Source organism: Eptesicus fuscus, chromosome 5 (assembly GCF_027574615.1).
Source record: "Eptesicus fuscus isolate TK198812 chromosome 5, DD_ASM_mEF_20220401, whole genome shotgun sequence".
In the NCBI taxonomy this organism is placed as follows: domain Eukaryota; kingdom Metazoa; phylum Chordata; class Mammalia; order Chiroptera; family Vespertilionidae; genus Eptesicus; species Eptesicus fuscus.
In genome coordinates, this window is record NC_072477.1 from 22,852,403 (window position 1) to 22,866,220 (window position 13,818).

Sequence of the window (13,818 nt, forward strand, 5' to 3'; positions counted from 1 at the left end):
GGCTCCCTGGTAGGGGATTGGTTCAAGCATCCGCCTGGGAGCCAATCAGAGCACAAATCTAGAAAGGGGCGGAACTTGGCTCACGTAGTCAGAGCCGCCGCCGCAGTCACCGCCGGTGTCGCGGCCGCTTCTGTCTCTGCCCCGCTGGGAAGATGACGGTGGGGAGGCGTGCGGGAGCCTCCGGCGGCGCTCGGAGCCTTCAGGTGAGGAAGAAGACAGAAGGGGGGAAAATCAGGTCTGGGCCCCGGAAAGGAATGCCTGAGAGAGGAGTGTTTGACGTTGCCTTGGAGACAGACGTAGGGGCGTGTTCCCGAGGGGCGTGGGATTAAAATTGGTTGCGTTTAGAACTGCCTGAACCCGAGCCCTAGGTCAGGCTCTTCGCAGAACCACGCAATGGCCCTCAGTTTTCGCTTTATCCCCTCAGCTGCCCTAGGACTGTCGTAGACTGTTGTCTCCATTTTGTAGAAGAGAAAACTGTGGCTCGGAGAGATGAAGAAATTTGCCCCCAAATCCATATAAACAGAAAGTAGAATGGTGATTGCTTAGGGCCGGCGGGGAAGGATGAGGGGTGAGCTGGGAAGTGAGGTGGGGAAGGGTTGGGAAGATTGGGGAAAACAGGGAGTGACTGCTAAATGGTATGGGGCTTCTTTTTGGAGTGATTAACATGTAAAGCTGGTGGTGGCTGCACAACGGTGAATATACTAAAACCCACTGCACACTTTAAATAAGTGGGTTGTATGTATTGCGTGATGTGTGAATTATCTCTCAATAAGTTCCTTTAAAAAGGAAGTTTCCTAAGACCACACACTCTTCAGTAGCAGAGTGAGGGCTAGAGCACATACATACCTTTGGCTCTATGTCGTGTTCTTTGCAGTGTTAGAGCTGGACCTTAGAAAACCCAGGAAAATCAGCAAGTCCAGCTGCAGTCGGTCATCCTCTGGTCCCATCCTGGCACCACCACACCTGCCACACTGGCCCTCTTGCTTCTCCAAGAGTCAAGTTTGTTCCTGCCTCAGGTCCCTGCCTCAAGGTCTTCACTGTTTCTTGAACCCAGAAACCGCTTACCCCAGATCTGAGCAAGGCTGGCTCCTTCTCATCAGCCAGGTGTAAATCCCAAACTCCTCCACAGTGAGAAGTAAAAATCATCCCAGGCCTGAGAAAGTACAATTCAGACCATAATGGACAGAGAAGGCCAGCAGCAAGATCAGCAGAAAACAGTGTTTCTCATAGGACCACACCATACTGTAAAATGACTAACACCCCCTTCTAAATGATTATGCTTACCTATCAGTTACTTACCCAGCCCACTTGTTCTTGCCCCCTTTTGAATAAAAATTGCTCAATCATCCACTTACTAAACTGTCCCCTCTTCACGACAGCATCCATTCAGAGTTGATCCCTGCTTCCCCGAACTCTCATCAGAATTATTCAGGACAAGCTAACCCTAGAAAAAGCCCCTCTCCCACCCTCTTACTATGGGTAAAAGCTACCCCCCTCCCAAGTTCCCTATAATTTTCCATGGTTTACTGCAGCAAGTTAATAAACCTAACTCTGATTATAGTACATATATACATACCTTCCACAATATATCTCTATCTTTACATAAATATATATAGTCTTTATCTGATGGGTTTTTTTAGCCCATCATATAAGGAAAGCTTCCTATAGCCACTCTATAATCCCATAGTTTTATGGATTTCACTGAATTATTATCTTATATCTTCTGTCTTCCTTTACTGGAATGTTAACTTCATGAAGGCCTTGATATTTCAAGACAAGGCCTTGTCCTGTTCTCAGCTTAATTCTTAGTGCAAATTAGTCACCTAATTTATATTTTCTGGAGTATTTAAACCCAGTTGGGTTTCCCACATTCTAGGACATTGCTCATTCAGCTAGACCACATTGTCTCTCCTGTTAATTATTCATTCCTAGTGACACAGTGGAAATCAGCTAGAATATGAGGAAAGCAAAGATGTAGACAGAGAAAGCAAGAAAAAAGAAGATTGAAAAAAGTTGGTAAAACCCCAAGAGGGCAGGACCCAAAGTGTGGCCAAGGTCATGGGTAGGATTCCTGGAGGGAGCAGAATGCCTGGTGCAGAGTAGGTTCTCTGTAAAATGCTCACCGCACTGCATGAAGTAGGGACCCAATTTCAGCTCTTTGCGTCTCTTTCCTGTCTTTTGTCAACCAAAGGTTGCTGCCACAATTCAACACCAACAGAAGTCCCCAACTTTGGGTGCGGTACAGGAGAGATTTTATTCAGTAAAACAACTCAAGGGTTGCAGCGCAGTTTGCAAACCTGGGGAACACAATCTGGGCACTCTGCTGCCTTATACAGAGAAGAGTGCCTTCTAGTCCCTGATCGACCGTTTTCATGCAAATGAACCATAGACTTCTTGTGTTCTGATTGGTCAGTTAATATGCAAATGAGGATATAGTTGCACAGCTCCAGTTGGATAGGGTAGGTCTTCAGCCCATTGGTTAAATTACAGCTCTAGGAGCTCTATTATGAGGGTCAGCTCAGATGGCAGGAACACAGTACTTGAGGCTGGCAGCTGCAGCTGAGGTTTTCCCTGATGCGCAGTGTGGGCGGGGGACCATTGTAAACAATGGCTGCTACACTCTGGTTATGAATTTGAGCCCAGTTAACAACAAGGAGTCTTTGGCAGGTATATTCTTTCTTGGGATTGACACCTTCGACCAAGCACACCCATATACCAATTTGTGAAAAAATTAAAAAAATATATATTTTTATTGATTTCAGAGAGAAAGGGAGAGGGAGAGAGAGATTTAGAACCATCAATGATGAAAGAGAATCACCGATTGGCTGCCTCCTGCACAATCCCCACTGGGGATTGAGGCCACAACCCGGGGAATGTGCCCTTGACTGGAATCGAACCTGGACCCTTCAGTCCACAGGCCCGCACTCTATCTACTGAGCCAAACGAGCGAGGGCATGAAATTTCTTTAGAACACATCTTATTTCCACATTGTCTTTCCTGTTAATTAAAAATTTTCTTTGTTCCTCCCCAGTCCCTAATACATAGAGGCTTATTCAAAGTGAAATTAACAGTTAAGTTTTGAATAAATTTGAAATTATAGTTTGACCCCTGTCTATCCTATTTCATTTTAGATATTTCCCCCCAGATCCTCCTCAGACACAGAGGCAGAAGAGGAGCTGTCTGGGGATGGGCTGGTTTTGCCTAGGGCTGGCAAACTTGATGAGTTCCTCAGCCTAGAGGAGACAGATTCTACTTCTCCTGACTCAACTGGGAGCTTTTATGAGACCCTGCAGGCACTGAAGCAGAAAGGCAGGTGGTGCCTGTCGGAATCCCTTCATCAGTCTGACCCAGACAGTGATGAGAGCCTCTCTGAAGATGATGAGGACCTGGCGAGTTTCTTCCAGAACAAAGGCAGGGGGAAGCCGCAGGTCCAGTACCCACCATCTCCAAGGTGAGGCACTGCAGTTCAACAGCTGCTTCACTGCACAATTCCAACCAAGTCCTGTGTTTCTTCCTCAGTAAAGCAAAGACCACTTTTTCAAGTTGCCACTTACTCAGGCTCCGGAAGAATCAGCTTCCAGATCCAAACATGTGTTCTGATTCCTACCCAGCAGTCCTAAATCACTCTGGGTAACCCTTAGTCACCCGAAGCACAGGGATTGGTTAAACTGATGCCTTTCCCAAACACACTACCTCCCTGAGAATGGCAGCAAGGTACATTTACCTTGGCCAAGCCCTGTTATGTGTATGTATACTCTACCTCATTTAATATTTATTTTTTCTCCTCTTCATCACCCTGTAAATAGGTATTATTTTGCCATTTTACAGATGAGGAATTGAGGTTCCAAGAGAACCTTGCTGAAGGTCACACAGCTGGCAATTGTTTGAAGCAAGATTTGACTGTGGCTCTGTCTGACTCTAAAGCCCTGCTCTGCACCACTGCGCTGTCCCCCTATGAAAATATTAGAATGCAAAGTGGCAATTTTTGGATCAGTTTGGAGAAGAGACTTCTTACTAAGGCTGATAGCTGGCCTGTGGGAAGGAGGGAGGCCTGGTTGAGAAAGGCAAAGGCTTAGAGGCCTGTGGGGCTGCGATGTTAGGCTGAGAAGCTAGATGAAACCTGCCGGCAGAGAGGTCTAGGGAGCGCAGTGGGGAGGAGGATCTGGGAGGAGCCAGGCCTCCTGGCCGCCCTGTCCTCCAGGCACAAGGCAGCTGCTTTCTTCCCCCAGGTGTGGCTACACAAGGCGCTGCAGCTCCCTGAGCAACCTACCCTCCGACATTCCCAAGGTTCAGTCCCAGCTGCCCACAGGCTCCAGGCCTCCTTCCCAGCACCGAAGTCTCAGCTCCTGGGCATCCTCCATCACTGTTCCTCAGCCGTTCCGTATGACAGTGCGTGAGGCCCAGAAAAAGGCCCAGTGGCTGGCCTCACCTGCCTCCTTTGAGCTCGAGAGGCAGCAGGCCCAGAGGCAGGGCCAGGAGGAGGCCGAGTGCCACCGGCAGTTCCGAGCACAACCCGTTCCTGCGCATGTCTACCTGCCCCTCTACCACGAAATCATGGCGCGCAATGAGGCCCGAAGGCAGGCAGGGATCCAGAAGAGGAAAGAACTGCTCCTCTCGTCTTTCAAACCCTTCAGCTTCCTGGAGAAGGAGGAGCAACGGAAGGAAGCCGCTCAACAGAGGGAACTGGCCGCCAGTGCTACGGCCAAGGCCTCCAAGCAGACTGCCACTAGAAGGATCCCCAGGTCCATTCTGGAGCCGGCTCTCGGGGACAAACTCCAGGGTAAAGACAACCTTGCCACCTTGCTGCCTCCTGCCGGGGGTGCAGTGGGGATTTAGTCAGGCTCGGGGGTTAGCCTGGCTTGGAGATGAGCTGTTCAGGTGGCAGGCCATGGAGCAGGTTGGGTGTATTTACACAAGGGGGAATCCTGTAGGGAGCAAGGGACCAGAAGATGTCCTGCAGCACTCCCCACCAGCCTTGCCCTCAGTGAGTGGATGTGAAGGCCTCTGTGGCCGCACAGATAGGAGAACAGAGAACCAATGAGACATCTAAAGACTGGCTTAGACCGGTGCCGCTGCCTCTGAGGAAACCTCCCCCATCCTGGTGAGGTACTCATTTCAAGAAGTGCAGCTCAAATAAGAGACTCAGGCTTTCTTTGCTCATTCAGTAACATGTGCCATGTCCCACGCATTGTTCTAGGGTGAATAAATAGACATGGAGTTTGTGGACATGGGAGGGAGACAGATAAACAAATAACCACAACTGTGATGAGTCATTTGCAAGGATTATAGGTTCCTATGGAGTTTATAACAGAGGACCTAACTTAGGGTGTGGTGAGGGGTGGGAACAGTTAGGGTCCCCAGAGAAAGTGAGCACTGAGGCTGACCCAGAAGGGTGAGCTATGTTAATTTGATGAAGAGGGAGGAAGAGTGTACCAGCAGAGCTATAGCATGGAGGTAAGAAAGCTGAGCACATTCAGGGGTGAAAAGGTAGAGTGTGGAGAGAAGAGGGAGAGAAGAAGAAAGAGACAGGCACAGGTCACACCTGGGGCCTTGTGGCCGTGGGAAGGAGTTTGGACTTCACCCAAGGGCACTGGGGAGCCACTGGAGGGTTTTAAATAGAGTGGCTCATGATCAGATATGAAGTTCAGAAAGATCATTCTGATTGCTGTTGAGATAATTAAAGGGGGAGGTGCAAGACTCAGGGATGCTGATATAACGAGGCTATTTCAACAATTTAGTTGAGAAATTATGAAATTAGTAGCAGGGACAACAAAAAGAGACTGGACTGGAGACAGGTTAAAGTGGAGGAGACGGGGGAACATGTGACTGATCAGATGAAGGAGGGCGTGTCAAGAATGACTTGGATAATGGGCTTGGGCAGTTGTGTGGGTGGTGGGGCCTTTCTCTGAGACAGGGGAGGCCTGGGAGAGGAGCAGGTGACTGGCCCATTCCTCCTGGTCATCCTTCAGGAACCAGAGAAAGCACTCAGTAAATGTGAATGGAGCTGATTCTGCAACCTGATTGGTACCTGGCAGTGTTCTCCTCAACATTTATTAATGAGCTCTCCAGGAAAAAAAAACCTGATTTGTAGTGTTTGCCATTTTCTGTCGTGTAAAATGCCCATCATGGCCAATTTCAGGCTTCCCCACATGATGTCAGCTGGATCACAAAATTCCTGAAAAGTTAACATTTGGTTCCAGCACATTACTGCTAGTGTTTAAAAGAGGAAAAGTTCTCCAAACCTTTTGGTATGAGTCTCGGTCCCTTCTCACCCATCACCACCCTGACTTTTCTTCACAGAAGCTGAGCTCTTCAGGAAAATTCGCATCCAAATGAGAGCCATGGACATGCTCAAGATGGCCTCCTCCCCCATCATCTCCTCCAGTTGCAGGGCTGACCCACAGCTCCGCACAGCCACCCGAACCTGGCAGGAAAAGCTTGGGTTTCTGCAGACTGACTTTGGATTCCAGCCTCGGGTGAATCCTGCTGTCCCTGACTATGAGGGCCTTTACAAGGCCTTCCAGAGAAGAGCTGCAAAGAGAAGGGACACCCGAGAGGGGACTCGCAACAAGCCCTTCTTGCTGAGAACCGCCAGCCTGTGTCACACTCAGCGGCCCTGTGATGCTGCCGCCACTGGAGGGAGGAAGGTGAGAGCCCAGGCAGTTGTGGGAGGGTCAAGGGCCTGGAGGCCCGAAATCCAAAGAGGGCCACGTCTCAATGGAAGGCACTTTTCATGGCATTTTTCTATCTTAATTTAAAAAAAAAAACACACCAGTTCAGCTATAAGCAGATCACAGATCCACAATTCCTATAAACTTAAGACCACAAGAATACTTCTTTTCCTTCCCTCTCTTTAGAGAAATTGAAGAAATAAGTTCAAGCAGGTCTGGGAGGCAGGAAGTTGGGATCAATTGTTGTCTCTCTATACCAATTCCAAAGAACTCTACTCATTTGATTAAAAACTTCAGGATTGCCCTAGCCAGTCTGGCTCAATGGATAGAGCGTCGGCCCCTGAACTGAAGGGTCCCAGATTCTATTCTGGTCAAGGGCATGTACCTTGGTTGCAGGCTCGATCCCCGGCCCTGGGCCCTGGTTGGGGCACGTGTGGAAGGCAATCAATTGATGTGTCTCTCTCACATCGATGTTTCTCTCTGTCTTTCCACCTCCCTTCCACTCTGTCTAAAAATCAATGGAAAAATATCCTCGGGTGAGGATTAACAATGAAAACAACCTCCAGGATTGACATCCAAGTCTGTCCCAATTACTAAACTTGAAATCTCATTACCCTTGGCTTTAATCCCCGGAAAAAAGATTCTTAGTCTGATTAGTTTCTATCTTAACTGAAATGGATTCCAGCTAAGATGGAACCTAATCACACATGCTGTCCCACCAATGCCAGGCTTTGTTTCCTCTAGGACTCTCCACAGCCACCGGCTGCTCCCCGGCCCAGGAGTCGTTCTCTGAGTGGCCTTGCTTCCCTCTCTGCCAACACCCTACCTGTGCACATCACAGATGCCACCAGGAAGAGGGAATCTGCAGTCAGGTGAGTGGTCAGGCTGCAGAAGACTCACAATGCCCGGATCGTGGCCCACATGATGGAAACCACCCCACTGCTGGGCCTCCTCTCCTGTTATCAGGAAGCCTAAAGGCGTGGAGGGGAATTCTCTGGTCAGGACAGGAGTACATGTGATCCTCCACACTTAGGGCGGGAAAACACCTAGCTATCATTCAGCAAATACCCACGGGGCCTTACTCTGTGCCAGGAGGAATGTTAAGGCTGGAGATACCTATGGAACCTATAGTTTAATACCTAATCTGAAATACAGAAAGGCAACGAAGCAGCTACCTTATTTTGTCAGTGAGTGCAATGATGAGGGAATACAGGGGACTGTGGGGCACTGGGAAGCCTGGGGAGGGGACTCTTGTAATAGATGGTCTGAGGTGAAACCTGAAGGAAGAGGAATAAGCCAGAGGCTGGAAAGAAAGAAGTTTCCAGACAAAGAACAACATTGGTAAAGACCTAGAGATGAAAAAGGAAGGAACCCGTTAGGAGCAGGAACTCCGAGAAGCACGACGACAGGTGGCTGAGCCTGCCAGAGACGAGCACCCATTGCACATACTGAAATTCTGAGATTCATCTGGGGGCACTGTCAGAAGTCCGGTGGGAATCAGGCGCCTCCTTATTTTTAACTCTTTAACGGACCTTATCTGTCATGGTGTTCTCATCGAGCCAGCAAGAGCTCCTCCACCAGGCCTCTGAGACAGTGAGCAGAGGACCAGCATATTGGTGCTTTCCTGTGGAGCTCACAGAGGAGTAACAGAACCGACTGGGCCCTTTAAGACCCACACAGATCGTAGAAATGTATTTAGAATCCAATGGATATTTCCCTTTTCCTCAAATTTCATAGAGCTACTAAATCAAGGCTGAATGTAGCAATATCCTGAGGTCCCAATTAGATATTATGAACCAGAGGTTGGCCCACCTGCAGAGGATGTCCACCGCTGCTTCCTAGCAGTAGGGAGTTTGACATACTAGCAGATAAAACTTGAATGTCCCCCTTCCTAATCGGTCCACTTGAGTGTGGGCCAAATGCAAGAGTCTTGACTTTTTTCTTTTGGTAGAACTCTCCATACCTTGTAGAATATTTACACAAACGAAGTGCTAAAAGTTGATCCCAAATTGTGCATTAAAAGAAGTCCATTTCTAGTTCTCTGTATTCCCAAAGGACCATAAACTCAGGCACCTTCCAGCCCACTGTTTATAGCACAGTGTACACCAAGGGCAGAGACTTAAAGTCAGATATCCTAATTCTAACCTTGGCTTTTCCACTGGTACGCTGGGTAGGTTTGGGCAAGTGGCTTACCCTATCTGAGGCTACATCTCTTTGCCTATACAATGAATGCTCCTAGTTCTTAGTTCACAGGGCAGGTATGAGGATTACACAAGATAGTGGGCATAATGCCCTTGCGGACTGTTTGCACTGGTTCAGGGTACATAACTCAGCTACTGGTAGCTATTAGTATTTTGTTTCAGGATAGACAAGCCTGAATGTTTGGCTACTTAAGTAAGGATATTTTATTCACGTTCTTTTCAGTTCAATGAGTGATACTCTCCTGGGTAGAATATTACTGTATCCGGAGTGCTGGGAAGGCATCATATGCCCTTGCATTTGATGCCAGAATCTTAATCTTTCTGAAATGCCAGGGAGGTAAATTACCCACCCATCCCCACTCATAGACAACACCAACTTTCCAGAGAGGTTACTAAGATTGCTTTTAAATATATCCAAGTTGGTCACCTGTATTCTTTTTTTTTCCCTCCTCCCTTTAGAAGTTCACTTGAAAAAAAGAACAAAGCACATGAGAGTACTCAGTGGTTGGAGATGCATAAAAAGAAGTGTCAAGCAATGTCCAAATCTGTGACCTTGCGTGCAAAAGCCATGGATCCCCATAAAAGCCTGGAGGAGGTATTCAAAGCAAAGCTGAAAGAAAACCGGTCAGTGTCTTCCATGTATCAAAGGGTAGTGTCTTGGGATCCAGCAGATCATTGGCCTTGAAAACGGCAATATTAGGGTAGGCTCCTCTAACGGCAGTCATGAGTTTTGCCAGGCAGTTAGGAATTTACAATGTCCATGAGACTTACTCTGTTAACTGGAATGAAGGGTATTCTGGATTGGAGTAAGGCGCATTTAAAAAATCTTACTAATTCCAGGAACAATGACCGTAAAAGAGCAAAAGAGTATAAGAAAGAATTGGAGGAAATGAAAAAGAGAATACAAACGAGGCCATATCTCTTCGAACAAGTTACCAAGGTAAAACTAAACAATCAGTCATCTTCTTTCTGTCTTGGATGAAAGAGTTCTTAGACATGAAAGTTTAATATCTAAACATTTCCCTGAAGCTCAGAAAGATTCTAAATTGGGCCCATTTTATTACTACCAAAGTAGTAATAGTAGTGTAATAGTAAATGTTACTTGGGCTAAATTCATCAAAGACTGGACTCTAAAGACATCTAAAATGGGAAATTTCAATTCCTAGAGTTTTCACTGTAGTCTAGCTTTCAGTATGAATCAGAGTGGGAGTTAGGTCCCATACACACAGTGAGTTTGGCTATTAGCAAGCACATCTTTAACTTATTAATGTGACTGAAAATCCAGTCTTTTCTGCTGTCCAGAGCCACTGTTCATAGTGGTGGAACATCACCAGCCTCTAGATCTGTGGTACATTGCTAGGTCTCCAAGGGTTTTTAGTCCATCATTTTCATCTGGACCTCACTTGGTCTTTCAAAAATCTAAGTCCTTGCTTCTCAAAGGTGTGGCTCCCTAATCAATGGCTGGCATCTCCTGGGACTGTTAGAAATACAGGATTGCAGGCCCCATCTGAGACCTACCAAATAAGAGTCTACTCTTTACAAAATCTTCAGATAGCTCCTATGCACTTTAAGGCTTGAAAACAAAGCTCGAAGTAATTTCTATGCAAATCTTGTCCCCACTAATGGGAGAGGAGTGGTGGTGAGCAGTATTTTAAGGATATGGGTTAAGCTAGTAATTTAGAATTAACAAGAAATTCACAAGACAGTTACAGATTAGTTTCCATTCCACAGGACCTTGCCAGGAAAGAAGCAGAACAAAGGTACCAAGACACCCTGAAGCAGGCCGGGCTGGATGAAGACTTTGTGAGGAACAAGGTTCAGGGCACCAGGGCTGCACAGTGGAAGGCACAGTTAGAAGTGCATGACTGTCCCAGGTAATCCCAGATGCTGCTGTCCCCCTGCAGTCCTCCAGGTGCCATCCCTAGTAATGCCCCTGGGAGGGGTCTTTAGGACAGCCACTCATATTTTGAGATCACTATCCTGTACTTACAGAATACTATCCAGACATCTCCAGATAACACATTTGAATTTGGAGAGAAGTGCAGTTGTGAATTAAATATAACCATTGTAGCCCTAACCGGTTTGGCTCAGTGGATAGAGTGTCGGCCTGCAGACTGAAGGGTCCAGGGTTTGATTCCGGTCAAGGGCATATACCTTGGTTGCAGGCACATCCCCAGTGGGGGGTGTGCAGGAGGTGGCTGATCGATGTTTCTCTTTCATTGATGTTTCTAAATCTCTATCCCCCTCCCTTCCTCTCTGTAAAAAATCAAAATATATTAAAAATATATATATAACCATTGTATATTAAGTCTAGATTCCTAAAATTTGAAACATCATTTTTCTGTTCCAGTTCCAATGCCACCAGTCAAAAGTATTTCCACTCCATGTTTGAAAAATCATGTATATTTTTATTTCCCATAAAACTGTTTTTCTGGCGCTCTTTAAAAATAACTCAGCACCACCTCCTCCATTGAGATCGTATACATCAAAGGGAGTAAAGCATCTCTAATATTTTCAATTTTGTTGTTTAAGTCCTAATTCCTCTCCCCATTTCCCACCTAGAAATTTCCTTTTGCATCCCATATAATAAAAATGTTGAGACCATCCTTAAGCTTTACATGCTTTAATTAAACATTTTTTCATATTTTTATTTATTCTGCAGCACCCATGAAACTACAAAACTCGGCATCAGAAACCCACAGCAGGATTTAGAAGAACCTCTAGAGCAGCCTACAAGCCCCAAGAAGGAGCAGGAGGAGCTGTCTTATGAATCGCTAGATAATCTCGAACCACCGGCCTAACCAGTACACTTAATTACTGCTTCTCAATAATATTAGCAACTAAAGTGGGGTCAAATCAAGGCAAGGGAAAACTTGGGTTTTGAGTCATGGCTATTCTTGGAGAATGGGGAAAAGAAAAGTAGCAGATATCAAGGAATGGTTCAAATAAATCAAAGTGAAGCTCAGGGTGGAGGGACCATAGCTGAGCTAAGGGTTCTTACTTTGTGCCTCACACTTAAATATTAGGGACAGAAAAAAGGGCACAAGCCCAAATGCCTACAGAGGCTAGTCAGAAATGGGTTGAATGGGCGGGCTGTAAGGGAGTAGGGGGACAGTAGAGACTGGAGTCTCTGCTGGAATACAGGCCCAGAATTGCCAGATCAACTGCATTTTCAACAGAAGCCAGAAATCTGCATGTTGGCAACTAATTTAAAAATTACTTGGAAATACTGTACAGGCAAAATAAAACACCTGGGGGATGACAAGTTTGCAACTTCTAATACAGGGTTTCTCAGCCTCAGCACGATGGACATTTTGGGTCAGATGAATCTTTGTTGGGTGCAAGGACAGGGAGCTGTCCTGTGCAATGTGGGATGTTTAGCAGCATGCTGGCCTCTATTCACTAGATGCCAGTAATACCCTCCAGTTGTGACAACCAAATATGTCTCTAGATATTGCCAAATGTCCCTAGGAGAGTTGGGAGCAAAATGTTCCCAGTTGAAAACCACTGCTCTAGTATAAGAGTGAGGCTACAGGAAGTAAAAACTGGTATTTTAAGAATACAAGTAATTGACATGAACTCAATCTACATAGCACGATTATACATGTCATTAACAAATTGAGAACTGTAATTACTTTATTTAAAAAAGCAGTTCTTTCCTGTTATATATTTAGAATGTTATCTGTGAGCATGTATGTGTCAGCATGAGGTTCATTTTAAATAAATTTGACAGCCAAGATTTTCTTCTAGTAAGTGATCTTTGGAATACTTCTCACTAATTATAATTAGATGTTTTCTCAGTAGCTGTAGAGACAGGATAACAGCAAGAGTGCCTTCTCTAACAGAAGCACCTTTCTCATGTGTGTTTTTTTTTTAACTTTCTGGGAAAATTCATTGCTAATTTTCCAGACTCAGACATGGTTCTTTCTGGTGAGGACAGAGTGATACTCCGGCAATAGCTATCATCTGGGTTTGCTAGTAAGAGATGAAGATGTTCATATCATGTTCCCCAAGACTCCTGAGCCCAGTCTTACCTGCATGGAATCCTAAGGTTAAATCAATACCTTATCTTAAAGGTGAAGACTGAACTACTTTCTTAATCTTCTAAGAGAACAAATTCTGTCTGAAACAAGAAGCCAAAGAACTGACTGGGCTATTTTGTTTATTTAAAGGGAAAACAACTGAAGCTCTGAATCATGTGATTTAACTTAAAAAAAAAAAAAAAAAGCCCTTTAAACATGCTACTGTATGTTCCATAAACAAAGAAGCAAAGTGACTAAGTAGAGGTGTATAGGACAAGATAGTACCTCAGCCTGGGCCAAGTAGGGATTCAAGTAATTTATTTTTTTGCAGCCCACTGGCGGAGAGTGTCTCAGGTTGCTAAAGGGAGAATATCACAACAGAACTGACATCACTCCCTTCTCCAAAGCAACAAGGCATCTTGAAAGCTCAACTTCTTGGTGAAGTTTTATGGTTGGTGGCAGGACTTAGTTCATCCACGTGATAAGACAGCAGAGGCTGGGATGGTAGCTCTTCATAGGAAAATCTCCTCTCAATAGTTATACTGAGATACGTCAGCCAACACATAATCAAATTCATTTTTTGGGAGAAGTCCATCCCAAAATTTTCCAGTGGGAAGAGAGGTAGGTACAGTTACCTAGCCCACATTCCCTGCTTTCTTCCTTTTCTGGGTCAGATGAGAGTCTGAAGAGAAGCTCTCTTGCATTCATCTTCTTTGCCAGGGAAGATGCACAGAGGAAAAAGCGGGGTCTTGTCATTCACAGATTCATTTTGATTCTGGCAGATTGTGAGCCATAAGCAAGTTGTTCCCACTATTGCTCGCTGGGATCAGATAGAGCTGCTCTTCAGGATTCAGTACCCATGCTCATGTCCGTCTTTCAGTTAAATCTCCTTGGTTGAGTAACTGTAAAAGAGTACAACAAAAT

The 13,818-nt window shown here is 45.8% G+C and overlaps 2 protein-coding genes across 4 annotated transcripts in view; one reads left to right on the plus strand and one right to left on the minus strand.

Moving 5' to 3' along the window:
• Nucleotides 1–116: 116 nt before the first annotated feature.
• On the plus strand, nucleotides 117–12,972 carry FAM161B (FAM161 centrosomal protein B). The gene is made up of 9 exons (XM_008138847.3): nucleotides 117–203; nucleotides 3,132–3,451; nucleotides 4,230–4,780; nucleotides 6,301–6,647; nucleotides 7,416–7,543; nucleotides 9,332–9,496; nucleotides 9,713–9,812; nucleotides 10,604–10,746; nucleotides 11,535–12,972. The coding sequence occupies exons 1-9, from the start codon at nucleotides 153–155 to the stop codon at nucleotides 11,671–11,673; spliced, it is 1,944 nt and encodes a 647-aa protein (XP_008137069.2). The 5' UTR covers nucleotides 117–152; the 3' UTR covers nucleotides 11,674–12,972.
• A 223-nt stretch (nucleotides 12,973–13,195) lies between these two features.
• ZNF410 (zinc finger protein 410) overlaps nucleotides 13,196–13,818 on the minus strand; it is a 39,081-nt gene continuing 38,458 nt past the window's right edge. For all 3 annotated transcript variants that reach the window (XM_054715928.1, XM_028141399.2, XM_008138848.3), the window contains one exon: nucleotides 13,196–13,796. In XM_054715928.1, coding sequence (XP_054571903.1) covers nucleotides 13,758–13,796 — 39 coding nt within the window. In that variant the 3' untranslated portion in view covers nucleotides 13,196–13,757. The remainder of the gene's footprint in view (nucleotides 13,797–13,818) is intronic.

Coding starts and splice junctions, on each gene's coding strand:
- FAM161B (XM_008138847.3), top strand. CDS start 153: ATGACGGTGGGGAGGCGTGCGGGAGCCTCCGGCGGCGCTCGGAGCCTT. Junction 3,452..4,229: donor CAGTACCCACCATCTCCAAG/GTGAGGCACTGC, acceptor TTCTTCCCCCAG/GTGTGGCTACACAAGGCGCT. Junction 7,544..9,331: donor AAGAGGGAATCTGCAGTCAG/GTGAGTGGTCAG, acceptor TCCTCCCTTTAG/AAGTTCACTTGAAAAAAAGA.